The sequence below is a fragment of the Xyrauchen texanus genome, chromosome 31 (genome assembly GCF_025860055.1).
Source record: "Xyrauchen texanus isolate HMW12.3.18 chromosome 31, RBS_HiC_50CHRs, whole genome shotgun sequence".
NCBI classification, from domain to species: domain Eukaryota; kingdom Metazoa; phylum Chordata; class Actinopteri; order Cypriniformes; family Catostomidae; genus Xyrauchen; species Xyrauchen texanus.
The window spans coordinates 36,523,763-36,538,827 of NC_068306.1; the positions used below are offsets into that span (position 1 = coordinate 36,523,763).

General features: G+C 38.7%; 1 protein-coding gene across 1 annotated transcript in view; it reads right to left on the minus strand.

Moving 5' to 3' along the window:
• Positions 1-15,065, minus strand: part of LOC127625386 (gamma-aminobutyric acid receptor subunit beta-2-like) — a 215,103-nt gene that overhangs the window by 26,320 nt on the left and 173,718 nt on the right. The window contains 1 exon segment of the mRNA XM_052100660.1: positions 1,411-1,548. Within this exon segment, the coding sequence (XP_051956620.1) occupies positions 1,411-1,548 (138 nt within the window).

Sequence of the window (15,065 nt, forward strand, 5' to 3'; positions counted from 1 at the left end):
TAAAGTTTAGCGAAAATCGTCAAAAACCCTGGCGGTGGCTGGCAACTTTTTTTTAAAAACACTGGCGGGGAAAGAGTTAAAATATACTATTGTTCATTGTAAATTACTGTTTGTTTATAATATATTATATAATGTTCAATTGTACAACTTAACCAAGATTAATGTATGCTGTAAAAGTTTAGTTCAATAATATTAGCTTACATTAGCTAACTAATGCTAACATATAGAAACTTACTGTAAAGTCGTACCCACAATTCTAACTCTATTTACTTTAAACCATCCGCCAGCTCATTGCCACGACCTGATCAAATTAATGTTTAATGAGCAATCATGCGAAATGTACTAAGCACGCACACACACGTATCATAGGTTCACAGGTGTCATGCTGTACACCAAGCCAATTCCCCATCTTGCGGGCCAGTTCTGAGTGTTTCCATGTTTCAAAGGCTTTGAAATGCGGAGCTCTATTTGTTCTCTTTTTAAAATCAGCTCTTTAAAATGCACTAGTCTACAAAAGTGCTCTTGACTACACCACACATCTGCATATATGCCCAAGTGGGTATAATGCTCTATCATTTGATCATAATTTAATGAATTAATGTGAAAAAACAGAAAATGCAGAAAATTGCACCAGGTAAACTGGTATTGACTTTTGTGAATGCGGTGCCATCTATAATAATCCTCATTTGCATTACATAATTATGTAATATCAATATGCATGACACTGTGCGATACTAGCACAGACAGCACCAGGGTAAACTGAATTGCAGGTGGTTAGTAATTATGAAGCAGATTTTTGCGCTGAAATGCCATGCAGAACCAGACTGACCTCACAGTGAATTTGGCGATAGTAGGTTGAAAGTTCTTCAGCTAAGTCAGTTTATTTTAACCATAACTCAAACCACCTCCCTCAGTGGCCAAAACTGGAAGTGTTTATGAACATATGAGGTCCAGTTTCTGTGTAAAATGTACAGAGTGGCGCCAAAAGCGAGTTGTGAAACAAGTTGTTTTTAGTTAAAAATACATAATGTATTTGAGAAATGAATATTTTATTAACCCCCCAACCCTAAACCTATCAGTCAGTGAGGAAAAAGAAAAGGTAAACACATTTGAATTGATGTAAAAATGTCTGAACGGAGATGCCGCTTGTCAGTAATTTGGCAGAATATGTTGATGTCAAGGTACTGGAACATTCTGTAGCGACATGTTGACGTCCCATGTGATCATGTTAGCACAGCATTGGAGCAACATGAATTTGCCCTTCAGACTTGGATTATAGATTATAATCAATCAGTCAGTAGATTATAGAACCGTAACTATAGGCTCAATAGACTTAACTCTATATGATCTCTTCTCTGATTATACAATATTTGCAGCTCTTGACTTGTAAGTGTCCAGTAATTCTTTTACCTGTAGAGAATACCACATTCTTGGAGATGAGTTTGTAGTCCATGATGGAGAACTGTGGAAGCTCTATCCTCTCAACTCCTGTTACTGCATGGTTTCCACCTCGCCAGTAAAACTCAATATCATCTGTGGTGTAGCCATCTGAGTGAGAAACCGAAGCACATGATTATAACAGATATGGATGAGTTTGTTATGGTGAATTAGGATAGACTGGGATTTTGGATAACGTGCAACACGTAACCTCTGATGTGTACATTTCTTAATACATCACAAGTAAGCCTATGTTAACATGACCTTATTAAATGGAATGTGATTGGTCAATTGCATCAAAGAATAGTCAGATATTTTTGCATAGTCATTCCTAAATTCTACAATTGACTGTTGTCCAACTGGGCAACTGGATTTCAATATAGCAATTTTCATCTCCTGTCTTTTGGATCATGGTCTATTTTTCATAACAACACAAGTCAGAATAGTTAATTCATGCCATCCTGTGACTCAAAACAGCTACAATCTGTAGTAAAATGGTTTTGGAGCACTTAAGTCTTCATTTTATAGCTTACAGATTAATATTTAATACTGTTTTAGTGTTTAGAGACAGATTGTTTTCTTCATTGTAAACAACGATTGACTGATGAGCTTCTAGACAAAGCTCTTTTCTTTTTTCCCCCCTATTTTTGACCTAATACTGATCTTAAGACATGCCAGTTTATTGCATACTGTGGCAACTCAAAAACAAACACAAAAACAATGTGAAGCTTCATTTAACAAACCAAATAACTTTCAGAAAGGCTTGATTTAAGCGATTTTCAAGTACCAAATTAGCAATTTAGCATGATTACTCAAGGTTAAGGTGTTGGAGTGACTTTTTTCAAATAGTAATGGTGCTGTTTTTTACATCAGTAATGTCCTGACTATACTTTGTGATTATTTGAATGCCACTTTGGTGAATTAAAATACCAATTTCCTTCTGAAACAGCAAAATCTGTACATTACTCCATATATATATAGTAGTTTCAACCCAAATCAATATTTCATGTTCACCACCCTTTTAGGGTGATACAAGACAACCTCCAACCCAGAAATAGAGAACTGAGAAGGCCAAAATAAAACACATGTACATCTGCAGCAAATAGCTTTACAGATACTCTATAGCCAGTCTTTAAATTAAACTAAAATGCATTAAATTGATTAAATCAAAGGGGAAGATTGCTGGAATTGCTGGAATTGCAAACAGCCAAGCTCACTGAACAGCATTAAAATCTGTGTTAGTGTATGAAACAGAAATAAACACACACTTGCACAGCTATCAAAGGTTGATTAGTTAGTGACCAAAGGAAACAATATGTGTATGATGCTGAACTAGCAGCTGTAGTGGTCTCTGGGTAGATATTGCATAATTCATTAATAAAACAAAAATGCATAACAATTATAAGGATATAGGTAATTAACATTCTAATTGGTTCTTAGATAGACAGATACAGTAGATGGACTGAGTACAACCATGTAAAGAACAGTCAGATACATACAGAGTCTTTATTCATGATAAACTATAGCTTAGCTAGTATTGACGCTGACTACACCCCTGGATTCATCAGTTCGAATCCAGCACGTGCTCAGTGACTCCAGCCAGGTTTCCTAAGCAACCAAATTGGCCAGATTGCTTGGGAGGGTAGAGTCACATGAGGTAACCTCCTCATGGTCTCGATTTGTGGTTCTCACTCTCATTGTGTGTGGATTGTGGAGAATAGCATGAGCCTCCACATGCTGGGAGTCTCCGCGGTGTCATGCACAGCGAGCCATGTGATGAGATGCACGGATTGACTGCCTCAGAAGTGGAGGCAACTGAAACTTGTCCTCTGCCACCCGGATTGAGGTGAGTAATGGCGCCACCTCAAGGTAGTGGGAATTGGGCATTCCAAATTCCAAAAGGGGATTAAAAAAAAAGAAAACAAAAGAGTAGCTGGACAAAAAAAAAAAATGTATATATATATATATAAGTAATGTCACACGAGCAAGAGTACGATATGGCCCTACATCAGCACTGCTGTGTGTAATTACAGCAGTGCTGATGTAGGGCCATATACAGTAGCATGATTGTGAGTGTGATATTGCTTATATACAACAGTTCAATGCACAAGTAAATGAAAAAAATTATGAAAAACCAAGTATGGTTATAAAAATGCATTTGTGCATGGAACTACTTTGTTACGCTACGGATCAGAATCTGCTGCTGGTTCAAAACAAATGATGCGTCCAAGACTTCATTAGTAATTCAAAAAGTTCACTTCAGAAATAGTATCACAGCTTGTGCTGTTTCTAACAAGTTATTGGATAAACAAGGATGGATTGATGGGTGTGTACGTGTCTATGTGTCTTTGTCTGTGTGTTTGTGTGTGTGTGTGATATAGAGAGATAGAAAGAGAGACGGAGCGTGTGCGATCACATGTTGCCACTACCAAGCAGAGATGCTGTCAACGTTCTGCCTGCTGGTTAACATATGTAATTTCAAAAAGTTTAGTTTAGAACAGCACGAACACAAGCGGAGTGATACACACACAGTGAAGCATCCGAGTGCTGATACTGTCAAACCATCAGTGCTCATGGAACATCTCTCATCCAATCCGATTTGAGGACCAGAACTAACTGTTGTGTGTAATATATATATAATTTTTAAATATTTAAAGATAACTATGTATAATTATTTAATCATTATATATTGAATTAATCATTATGTATAGGAGGGGCTTTCTCAGCAAATAATTGCTATTAATTAATCAGGAGACCATGTAATTATTTTAATCAATCAATTGACAGCCCTAAAATATATATATATATAATATATATAGTTGAAGTCAGAAGTTTACATACACTTAGGTTGAAGCCATTAAAAATATTTTTTTAACAATCCACAGATTTCATATAAGCAAACTATAGTTTTGGCAAGTTGTTTAGGGCATCTACTTTGTGCATGACACAAGTAATTTTCCAACAATTGTTGAAAGACAGATTGTTTAACTTTTAATTGAGTATATCACAATTCCATTGTGCCAGAAGTTTATATACACTAAGTTAACTGTGCCTTTAAGCAGCTTGGAAAATTCAAGAAAAGTATGTCAAGCCTTTAGGCAATTAGCCAATTAGTTTCTGATAGGCTAATTGGCGGTGTCAATTGGAGGTGTACCTGTGGATGAATTTTAAGGCCTACATTCAAATTCAGTACCTCTTTGCTTGACATCAATCAGCCACAACCTCAGATATAACAATTGTGTACCTCTGCATGTCTGGTTCATTCTTGGGAGCAATTTCCAAACGCCTGAAGGTACCACGTTCATCTGTACAAACAATAGTATGCAAGTATAAACCCCATGGGACCACGCAGCCATCAAACCGCTCAGGAAGGAGACGCATTATGTCTCCTAGAGATGAACGTAGTTTTGTGCGAAAAGTGCAAATCAATCCCAGAAAAACAGCAAAGGACCTTGTGAAGATGCTGGAGGAAACAGGTATACAAGTATCTATATCCACTGTAAAACGAGTCCTATATCGACATAACCTGAAAGCCTGCTCAGCAAGAAAGAAGCCATTGCTCCAAAACCACCATAAAAAAGCCAGACTACAGTTTGTAAGGGCACATGGGGACAAAGATCTTACTTTATGGAGAAATGTCCTCTGGTCTGATGAAACAAAAATGTAACTGTTTGGCCATAATGACCATCGTTATGTTTGAAGTAAACATGGAGGAAATGCTTGCAAGCCGAAGAACATCATCCCAACCGTGAAGCATGGGGGTGACAGCATCATGTTGTGGTGGTGCTTTGCTGCAAGAGGTACTGGTGTACTTCACAAAATAGATGGCATCATGAGGAAAGAAAATTATGTGAATATAATGAAGCAACATCTCAAGACATCAACTAGGAAGTTAAAGCTTTGTTGCAAATGGGTCTTCCAAATAGATAATGACCACAACCTCCAAAGTTGTTGCAAAATGGCTTAAGGTCAACAAAATCAAGGTATTGGAGTGGCCATCACAAAACCCTGAACTCAATATGATAAAATAAATAAATTAATTTGTGGGCAGAACTGAAAAAGTGTGCACAAGCAAGGAGGCCCACGTACCTGACTCAGTTACACCAGTTCGTTCTGGACTTATTGTGAGAAGCTTGTGGAAGTGTATATATATATATGAAATTAAGATGTGTGATAATTAACTATTAATATTATTTTTTAAATGTGCCAAACAATATAGTTAACATCATTAACATTATTACATTTTATTAAAAAACAGGTTATAGAATGATGCCTTCTATATGCGGAGTCTTGAATTTGGTGTCATGAAAACTTAAAATTTTGTTCAAAATATTTTGAGAATGAACCATCTAATAACAACAGATTTGGACCCTGCTTTGGTCCAAATCATTCTTTCACAGTTTTTGTTTGATTTGAGGAGGAGTTCAACCTGTAAAATTAGAGAGCACAGAATGAATGTAGAAACAAGCCTTGGGTAAAACTCATTGTCAAGTCAAATCATTCTGCACTACTTTAATGACTTCAGCTGCAGAAACAAAACAAAAAAACAAAACATAAATATTCAAGCAAAATATGCAATATTTTGTTTGCTTGAGTTCTCTCTGTGCAGAAACTGGCAGAAACATGAGCAGTCAGCGCATGTAGCCGAGCCATTAATGATTGAGAAACATCTTATTGTATCTGAGCAAACAGTGATCCGCATCAGACCAGAAAATTCTCTTGGTCTTGCATAATCCACTTGCGGACCTCGTGTCATTGACAAGTTATCAGACTGACAGGTAAAATACATGAGAATTGTGTAAAAGCGAAAAAGAATGAGAGGAACACTCAAGAAATTACTGTAGCATTACAGTTCTCACTTAAAAGTATATCTCACCCAAAATTTTTATTCTGTCATCACTTACTGTTATTTTAAGCCTGTATGGTTTACTTAATTACAGATAAGTATTTTGGAAGAATATACTGGACACTCTTTTCTGTATAATAGGTTGGATCTGTCAAGCTTCAAAATTAAAAAAAAAGTTTTCTGAAGCCACGTAGTTCAGAATTTCAAATTGAATAATGAAAATTCAAAACACATGACGTTTGGCATCAGTGGTGTTGTCAAGCCCTTTTTGTTGTCCGTTTGACATGTGTAGTCCATGTCAGAACTTTGGCCCAATGGAAGATTTTCGAAATGTATACACTACTGTTTATATATATATATATATATATAAACAGAACTGAACTGTTTACTAAACTAAATCTAAACTATTTAGAACAACAATGATGAATCAATGATGACAGAATTAATTGGTTGAACTAGCATTAAATACCACCATTACAAACTGTTGCATTTTAATTATGAAACCTATATATATATATATATATAGGTGGCAATCATCATGGGCCAAGCAAGCATGGACCTTTTTCACAGTGAATCATTTGGGTTTTGACAGGGATCTTACAGTCTCCTCAATGGGTTGTAATGTTGTTTAAAGTGTTCCTATCTGTCACTCACTTGACATTGTGTCGATGTAGTGACACTAGGGGTCACTCTTGGGAGCCCCAAACACCTCTGATCTTTGATAATAGGCCAACTGGAATTGGCGAGTGGAATTTGCATGAAAGGAGCTGGCTCACAACCACTCACTCAGATTTTTTCTTCGGAGCTGAGCGGTTGATTCACAGAGAATTCCAGCTGAATTTCACTGTCCACTCACCACACTAAGAAGCGTAAACTGTTGGATATACAGCGCATTTAAGAGGCTTTCTATCCCTCTGCGCGATTGATGCAAAGTATTCCACTGGGCACTTCAACAGCTAAAAGAGTATATATTCTTGCAAATAAAAGAGTATATTTCCTCTAAAAGAGAACGCACTGATGGATGGCGTCTTTTTAAAGACACCTTTCCCTCTGTGTGTAATTCCTGGTCGCGGTCGCTATCTCTCCGCTTCTGACGGCCACGATCGCTGACTCTCGTTTGCACTGGTCGAGTTCTGGAATGAGACAGGCAGCTCGCATCAGTGCCAGCTTATTGTCTCTTTCGGAGCTTGCAAGAAGGTTTTGATAGCAGCATCGGAGAACGCGTTGGTGATGTCGGATGCCGAGGACTTCACTGGAGACCCTGGATGTCCTACCTCCCTAGCCCTTTGGCTGGCGAATTCGGCTAAGGAATTCGTAGCCAGACCCAGTACGTGTGCTAGCATACCCTGTACTGGGGTAGGTGTTCCACAGGCGCTTGTTACCTGTGGTAACCCCTTGTGATGTATTTTCCACGGTACGGTTTTCATATCGGTAGACCCGCATCTCCATTGGGCAGAGCTCTCTTTGCCTCTGGTCGCCGTGTTTGTAGAGCTCCTCTCCTTTGGACAGGACCTACCACCGCATCTCTTCTATGTGTGGCTGGTGAGCCCATGTGACATATTTGCCACATGTTAACCTCACCTTCGGGAAGGATGTAGTCTCCGCGGTGTCTTTTAGAAGAATAAGAAAGGAAAAGAACACTTTCCCTGACACAAATAAAAAGCATTAAAAGGCCCCAGCCAAAAATCGAAATACTCTGTGGAGAGAAAACATAGAGAGAAAAGTCAGCGGCTGCCGTGGCCTGCTCCCTTACTAGATACGTCCCCCCCCAAGGGAAGTGGGGAGCTATACAAAGTTTTTTTGGGGTGTTGGGGGAGGCTACGTGCAGCTTGCTTGCACCTGCCTTGGCAGTTCACGTAACACAGTTCAGCTAGTTATGGCATTTTGTATAGGGACCCCTAGTGTCACTGCATCGACACAACTTCGAGTGAGTGACAGATAAGGAACGTCTTGGTTACTGTTGTAACCTCTGTTCCCTGATGGAAGGAACGAGACTCTATCCCTCTTGCCACAATGCTGTACTACCTGCTGAATTGTCCAGGACCTGTCTTGGATCCTCAGCACAAAACCTGAATGAGTGGTTGCGAGCCAGCTCCTTTTATACCCGTATATCCGCAGGAGTGGCATGCAAATTCCACTCGCCAATTCCCTTTGGCCCTTTCTCAGAGATCAGAGGTGTTTGGTGATCCCAAGAGCGACCCCTAGTGCCAATACATTGACACAATGTCTTGTTCCCTGCATCAGGGAACGGAGGTTGCGACAGTAGCCAAGACGTTTTTGATCATTATGCAGAAAATGTTTGGAAAAAAAAGCATCTTTCAGAAATAAGTAGTCAACAAACTCCACAAAGCACAAGCTGTAAATATTAGATGTGATCAAAGACTTTTATATTATGCAGTTGAAGAGTCTATAATGTATTATACTGATATGTTTTTCTACATAAATGGACTGCTTGTAATCCAATTCGTCCAATTCTTCTTTTAAAAAGAACGGCAGCAACTCCAGAGTATAAAAGTATATTTTGAAGTAATGACTGTGTTTGCGTATTGTTTCTATGAGAACAACAGAAATCAGCATAATAAATAGTATTAAAAAACATATATGACAATCGAGCAACGCAATAATACTGTAAATAAATATTGTCATTTTACTTGAACAAAACAGGTTTTAAAGAGGCATATTACACTAGTGCTGGGCAATATGGCTTCAAAAATTATCGAAAATGTTCAGGCTATTTAATATTGATGTTCAATATCTATCATGTTAATTATTTATTTAATCTGAAATTGTATACATCTATTTAAAAATAATGAAGGCACGTTTCCCCAGTTTTTCACTAAATGAACACAAGGCAGAATGAGATCTAATCACTTTCATTCATACACACTTTTATATTTATATTTTTTATGCAATGAGAGCACAATAGCCTAATACAAAGCATTATTTACCTTCATATATTTTTATTTAATTTTAAAAAAGATTAAAAAAATTATTTTTTCTATGGTGTGCAAAAATGACTTAATTTTTGGAACCCAGTAGAACATTGCATAATGCTAAAATATTACTGCTGGAACCAGTCAAATGTATTATTCTGATAGAATACTGAATTATCAATATTGTTTTGAGGATTAGATTTGTGTGTATACAAGTAATATATGTTTTGATTTTCACATTCACCTTCACATAGGGCTTTTATTTTGAAACAGAAAGGGCAGCTGTAGTGTGTGACAGCTTACAATTGATCATTTGATTGGTAAAGATTTCCACTCTTGCATAGAGAATTTCATAGCAGAATTATCTCACTGAATCGTCCGCCTGTTGCTTTAGATTTCTGCTCTGGGATAAAGTGGCTCATAAATGCTCGTCAGTTTCCCAAAGCCAAATCCACACCTTAACAATTAGTGAAATGGAAAAAAAATACTCTAGATAAGTAATTTGTGGATAACATCTTCCGATATCGCTCGCTGCATTCATGCGCAGAGAAAAAAGCCATAAATGTTTGTACATTACAAAAAAGACAACTTTTCATATACAAAGGTAGTGTAATTTGTGAATTAAATCATTTGTATTTGTTTTGGGATAATTAAACATGATTTCATCTAATATATATATTTATTTAATTTTTTTTCTACAAATTCTCACTTTATGCAGGATGAATATTTTTTATTTGTTAAATCCACAGTTAAACCCTGCTGTACATATAAAGAGGGCATGCACAACGCATACATAGTCCAGATACACTTTTTGCTGCTTTAAAAATATCAAGGAAAAACAAAGGGGGCACATGGTATTTACTAATATAATTAATATAAATATATTATTATATAATTAACCACAGTCTTTTAGATTCCATACAATTCATACATATACAATTGTAGGGAATATTAATCAAGCAACAATACTGTAAAGAGAATTCAATGCTCTTAATATGCCCTTTAAAACTGAACAAAATTAGGATGATACATTGCTCATTTTAATTTACAGACCTAAAGTCTGATAGCATTAAATCAGTAACCTATTAATTTATCAAATCTACCATAGCCTAATAATCATTCAGCGGAGACAACTGAAGAATGATTATGAATTAAAATTTTACCTGATACCAGTCCATGTTTTCATTATTACATAAATGACTCGGTGTCATGTTTAGATGTGTTTTTGTTCATGTCTTGATTCCATGTCTTTTATTTTGAAAATTTTAGTTCCTGTTCATGTCATGTGTTCCCCTAGTCAAGTGATGTTTTTCCCTCCATGTTCATGTGTCTTGTTTTCATTGGTTTATTGTTTGTTTATCTTGTTTAGAGTTCTGTTTGTTCATTGGTTTATGTTCCCCCATGTCATGTATTTAAGCCCTCATGTTTGCCATTATCCTTTGTTGAATATTGTTGGTGTAATGTTGGTTCCCTTATCAAAAGATGCACTTAATGCTGCACTTGATTCAGCACTTTGGGAACGTATTTTAGGAGTGACCAGATGTGAATATGTGTGCAACATGTCAATAAAATTGACTAGAATTTATAGCCTCTGTTGGTGACATCATCAGAATGCGCCAGTACCAGGGCTATAAATAAATGTGCCACAGGTGCATCATCAGGTCTTTTGTCTTCAGACCACTCTGTGATGTGTGCTTATGTGTGAAAGACAAAGAGAAAATGAGCAATAAACAAAGCAAACCAGTTTTGTTTTGTTTGTTTGGGGGAAGAGCATGCTGCTCTTTCGCTGGAGTGAGGCGGGTGTGAGCAATGTGAGCTGCTCACCGTGAAGATGCTGCACACATGTCTCACTTATTTCCAAGAGCCAGCCTCCACCATTTCGTCGTGGGGCTCACGTATGGATCTGGCTGAGGAGCGAGAGACGGGTTCGTCCCTATCACTCGCGCTCTCACTCCAGATCCAACCAGTCCCTCGCATGATCTCGAAGCATGCCTCTGTGACTCTTCAGTTCATGAGAGGGACGATTAATCTTTTGGGACCGTGGAATCTGAGTTGCCTACCTCTGAGCATTCCTCACGTGATGACAAAATGGTTGAGGAATTGCTCGAGGTGGTTATTCGTGCGGTGGCCAGATTACAATTAGACTGGCCACATGAACGAGACCCCCAAACGTTCAATATTAGAAGGCAGATTTCTGACTGGTGGCCGGGGAAAGGGAACTCAAATCAGTCTCTCCCTTCTTTGATGACCTCCATGACTAGTTGACTTGTTCATGGGGGAAACCTTATAATTCCCATATCTTTGTGCCCTCAACGTCAACATATCCGACTATCATGGGTGCTAAGGCTCGGGGGTACACGGTGATGCCACGGGTAGATCTCTCGCCTGGTTCAGCATAAATCATTAAAAGGACCAACTCTCCCCACAAAGCTGTGTAGGACTACCTCAAAGCTTGTGGGGAAGGCTTATCAGGAAGCATGTCAGGCTGGTGCAGCCCTACACACCATGGCGGTATTAAAGGCGTACCAGGCTGATTTATTAAAGGACCTGAGTGTGGCGAGTACTATTGACGAGGAAGCATTCTCAGAGCTTCATCGAGTGTTCCTACTTGATGCCCCAATCTCACCTTCTGGCCTAGTCGGTGACTCGATTAATACGGTCATTACCAGGTTTCGGGAGGTAAAAAGAAATGAGGAAGCCTTTGTACAATTCCTTTATGCTGCAACAGAGTGTGGTGAGTCGCACTCCCGCTCGCAAAGAGTGGGGATTGGCTCATCGCCCTCAGTAGCCTCAAAAGCAAGACCTCAGGACCATTATTTCTAGAAAGAGAAAGTCCTGACGGTCTTGCGCCCAGCCTTGTGGAGGCAGCCCCTCTCGGGACTGGACATGCAAAATATTTGCCAGCACCTTCCCGACACTTCCATGGAGCCTCTCTATTCCCGCCACCTCTGGTGTTTCGGGAACTAGCGGTTTCCAGCTAAATGTTGGGTGTTCCGTTGCTTCCTGTTGTCGCCCAGCACGCAGAACATCCGACATTCCCTGAACGGGAAGTATCAAAACTGGTACCCATTTCAGAGAACAGTGAAGCATGGAAACTACTGCTGGGTATTTATATGTGGATCCTAAGGACAGTGGAGAAAGGCTACAGAATTAAATTTGTTCGCCATCCTCCGTGTTTCAATGGCGTGGTTCCCACTACCTTGAAACCGGAACAAGCACATTTACTGTCACAAGAACTGCAAAATCTTGTAGTCATAGGGACCTTAGAACATGTTCTCCTTCTAGGGAGAGAGTCAGGTTACTACAGAAGATACTTCCTGGTTCCCAAGAAGGATGGGGGATTGCGTCCGATCTTAGATCTTCGAGGCTTGTACAACTCGGTCAAGGCGCTCAAATTCAAGATGTTAATTGTCAAAACGGTCGTGTCACAAATCCAACATTGCGATTGGTTAGTCACATTCGATCTCATGGATGCATATTTTCATATAGAAATTCTGCCACAACACAGGAAGTTCCTGAGGTTCGCTTTCGGGGGCAAAGCTTTCCAATATCGGGTTCTTCCATTCGGCCAAGCCTTATCACCTTGCACATTCACAAAGTGCATGGATAACAGTACTGGCTCCATTACGACTCCGGGGCATCCACATTTTGAATTATATTGACGACTGGCTGATACTAACACAGTCGCAAGAACTGGCATTACAGCACAGGAATGTTGTCTTAGCTCACCTGGTTTCATTGGGGTTGAGAGTCAACGCCAAGAAAGGCATTCTCTTTTTCAATTAAATTGCTCATTGGGGACATTACAGACACAATGTGATTTTATAAAAAAATTTTTGTCAATTCTCTATAGTAAGAAAAAAGTGTTTTGATGTCAAAAGATAGGATTGTGAAGAACAGGGCAAAAATTTGTATTGAAACGAATAATCTGCTATTTTTACTTTGTAAATGTCATTATTGTTGTAGCGCCTCTAGTGTTTATTTCACCAGGAAACAGATGTAATATGTTCAATGAGCCACGTACAAAGTTATAGTAACGTGATTTAATGTGACAAGGTTGGATGAAAAGGTAGCGTGTTCAAGGTTGGTTTAGCTTTCACTGCATCACCTTGTAAAAACAAACATTACATCACACTGTTTTGCAGGAAACTGTGGCATTTGTGTGGTCGGTTGGGCCATTCAAAGCCACTTAACTCCATTGTTTCTATGTCATTGAGCCTGACTTTGTAAATTAGCTTTTGCTGGCATTCCTGTCAGGACTCCAACATCACTTTATCTGAATCACTCCGATAGCTGTGAACCCACGAGAGCGGGAACTCCACTATGAGGAGGAGAAAGTGGAACAAGAGGATATTACAATATTTATGCAACTAATAGAGGGGTTATAGTTTATCCAAGCAAAGACCATGAGATGATGTAAAGTGTTGGTCCATAACCAGTAAGCTTTTTTGCTGTCCAGTGCCTACATAGGTACCTTCTCTGGCAACATCTAAACTGAAATGGAATTTATTTAGAATTATCTATTACATTATTTAGAATAAGCTAATATAATAGAATAGAAAATATCCAGTGTCGTGGCAAAGGGGACACAACATCTCGTTCCCTCCATCAGGAATCGGAAGTTACAATAGTAACATGACGTTCCCCTTCTGTCACTCACTCGACATTGTGTCAAAAGAAAAAATCTGACTGACAGATACACGCCCGCTTCCCTTTATACCCGTATGCCCGGGGGCGGGACATGCAAATTCTGTCTGCCAATTTGTCATTGGCCTTTTCTCAAGTTCAGAGGTACGTGAGGCCCTAAAGAAAGACCCGTTGTGTCACTACATTCGACACAATGTCGAGTGAGTGACAGAAGGGGAAATACAGATTCATCAGACCAGGCAATGTTTTTCCAATCGTCTACTGTCCAATTTTGGTGAGCCTACAATCACGTCACAGTCTAAATCACTGAGATCAAATTGTCACCCATTCTTATGGTTATAGTGAACATTAACTGCTGCTCCTGACCACAATTTTATACATTACATTACACAAATGCCACACGATTGGCTGATTAGATAATCGCATGAATAAGTAGATGTACAGGTGTACCTAATAAAGTGGCCGGTGAGTGTTTATATATATAAGCAATATCACACAAGAGTGTGATATGGCCCTACATAAGAACTGCTGTGATTCGGCTGCAGGCCAAGTGCTGTAGGTAATCACAGCAGTGCTGATTTAGGGCCATAATCGCATTATTGCGAGTGTGATATTGCTTATATACAACAGTTCAATGAACAAGTAAATGTAAAAAAATAGGAAAACTGAGTATGGTCATAAAAACACATTTGTGAATGGAACTACTTTCTTACATGACCGATCAGAATCTGCCGTTGTTGGTTCAAACAAATGATGCATCCAAGCCTTCGTTAATAATTCAAAAATGTCACTTCAGAAATAGTATCACGGCTTGTGCTGTTTCTAACAAGTTTTTGGATAAACAAGGATGTATGGATGTGTGTGTGTGTGTGTGTGTGTGTGTGTGTGTGTGTGTGTGTGTGTGTGTGTCTGTGTGAGCGTGTATTTGTCACTTTGTGGGGACCAAATGTCCCCATAAGGATAGTAAAACCTGAAATTTTTGACCTTGTGGGGACATTTTGTCGGTCCCCATGAGGAAAACAGCTTATAAATCATACTAAATTATGTTTTTTGAAAATGTAAAAATGCAGAAAGTTTTCTGTGAGGGTTAGGTTTAGGGGTAGGGTTAGGTTTAGGGGATAGAATATAAAGTTTGTACAGTATAAAAACCATTATGTCTATGGAAAGTCCCCATAAAACATGGAAACACAACATATGTGTGT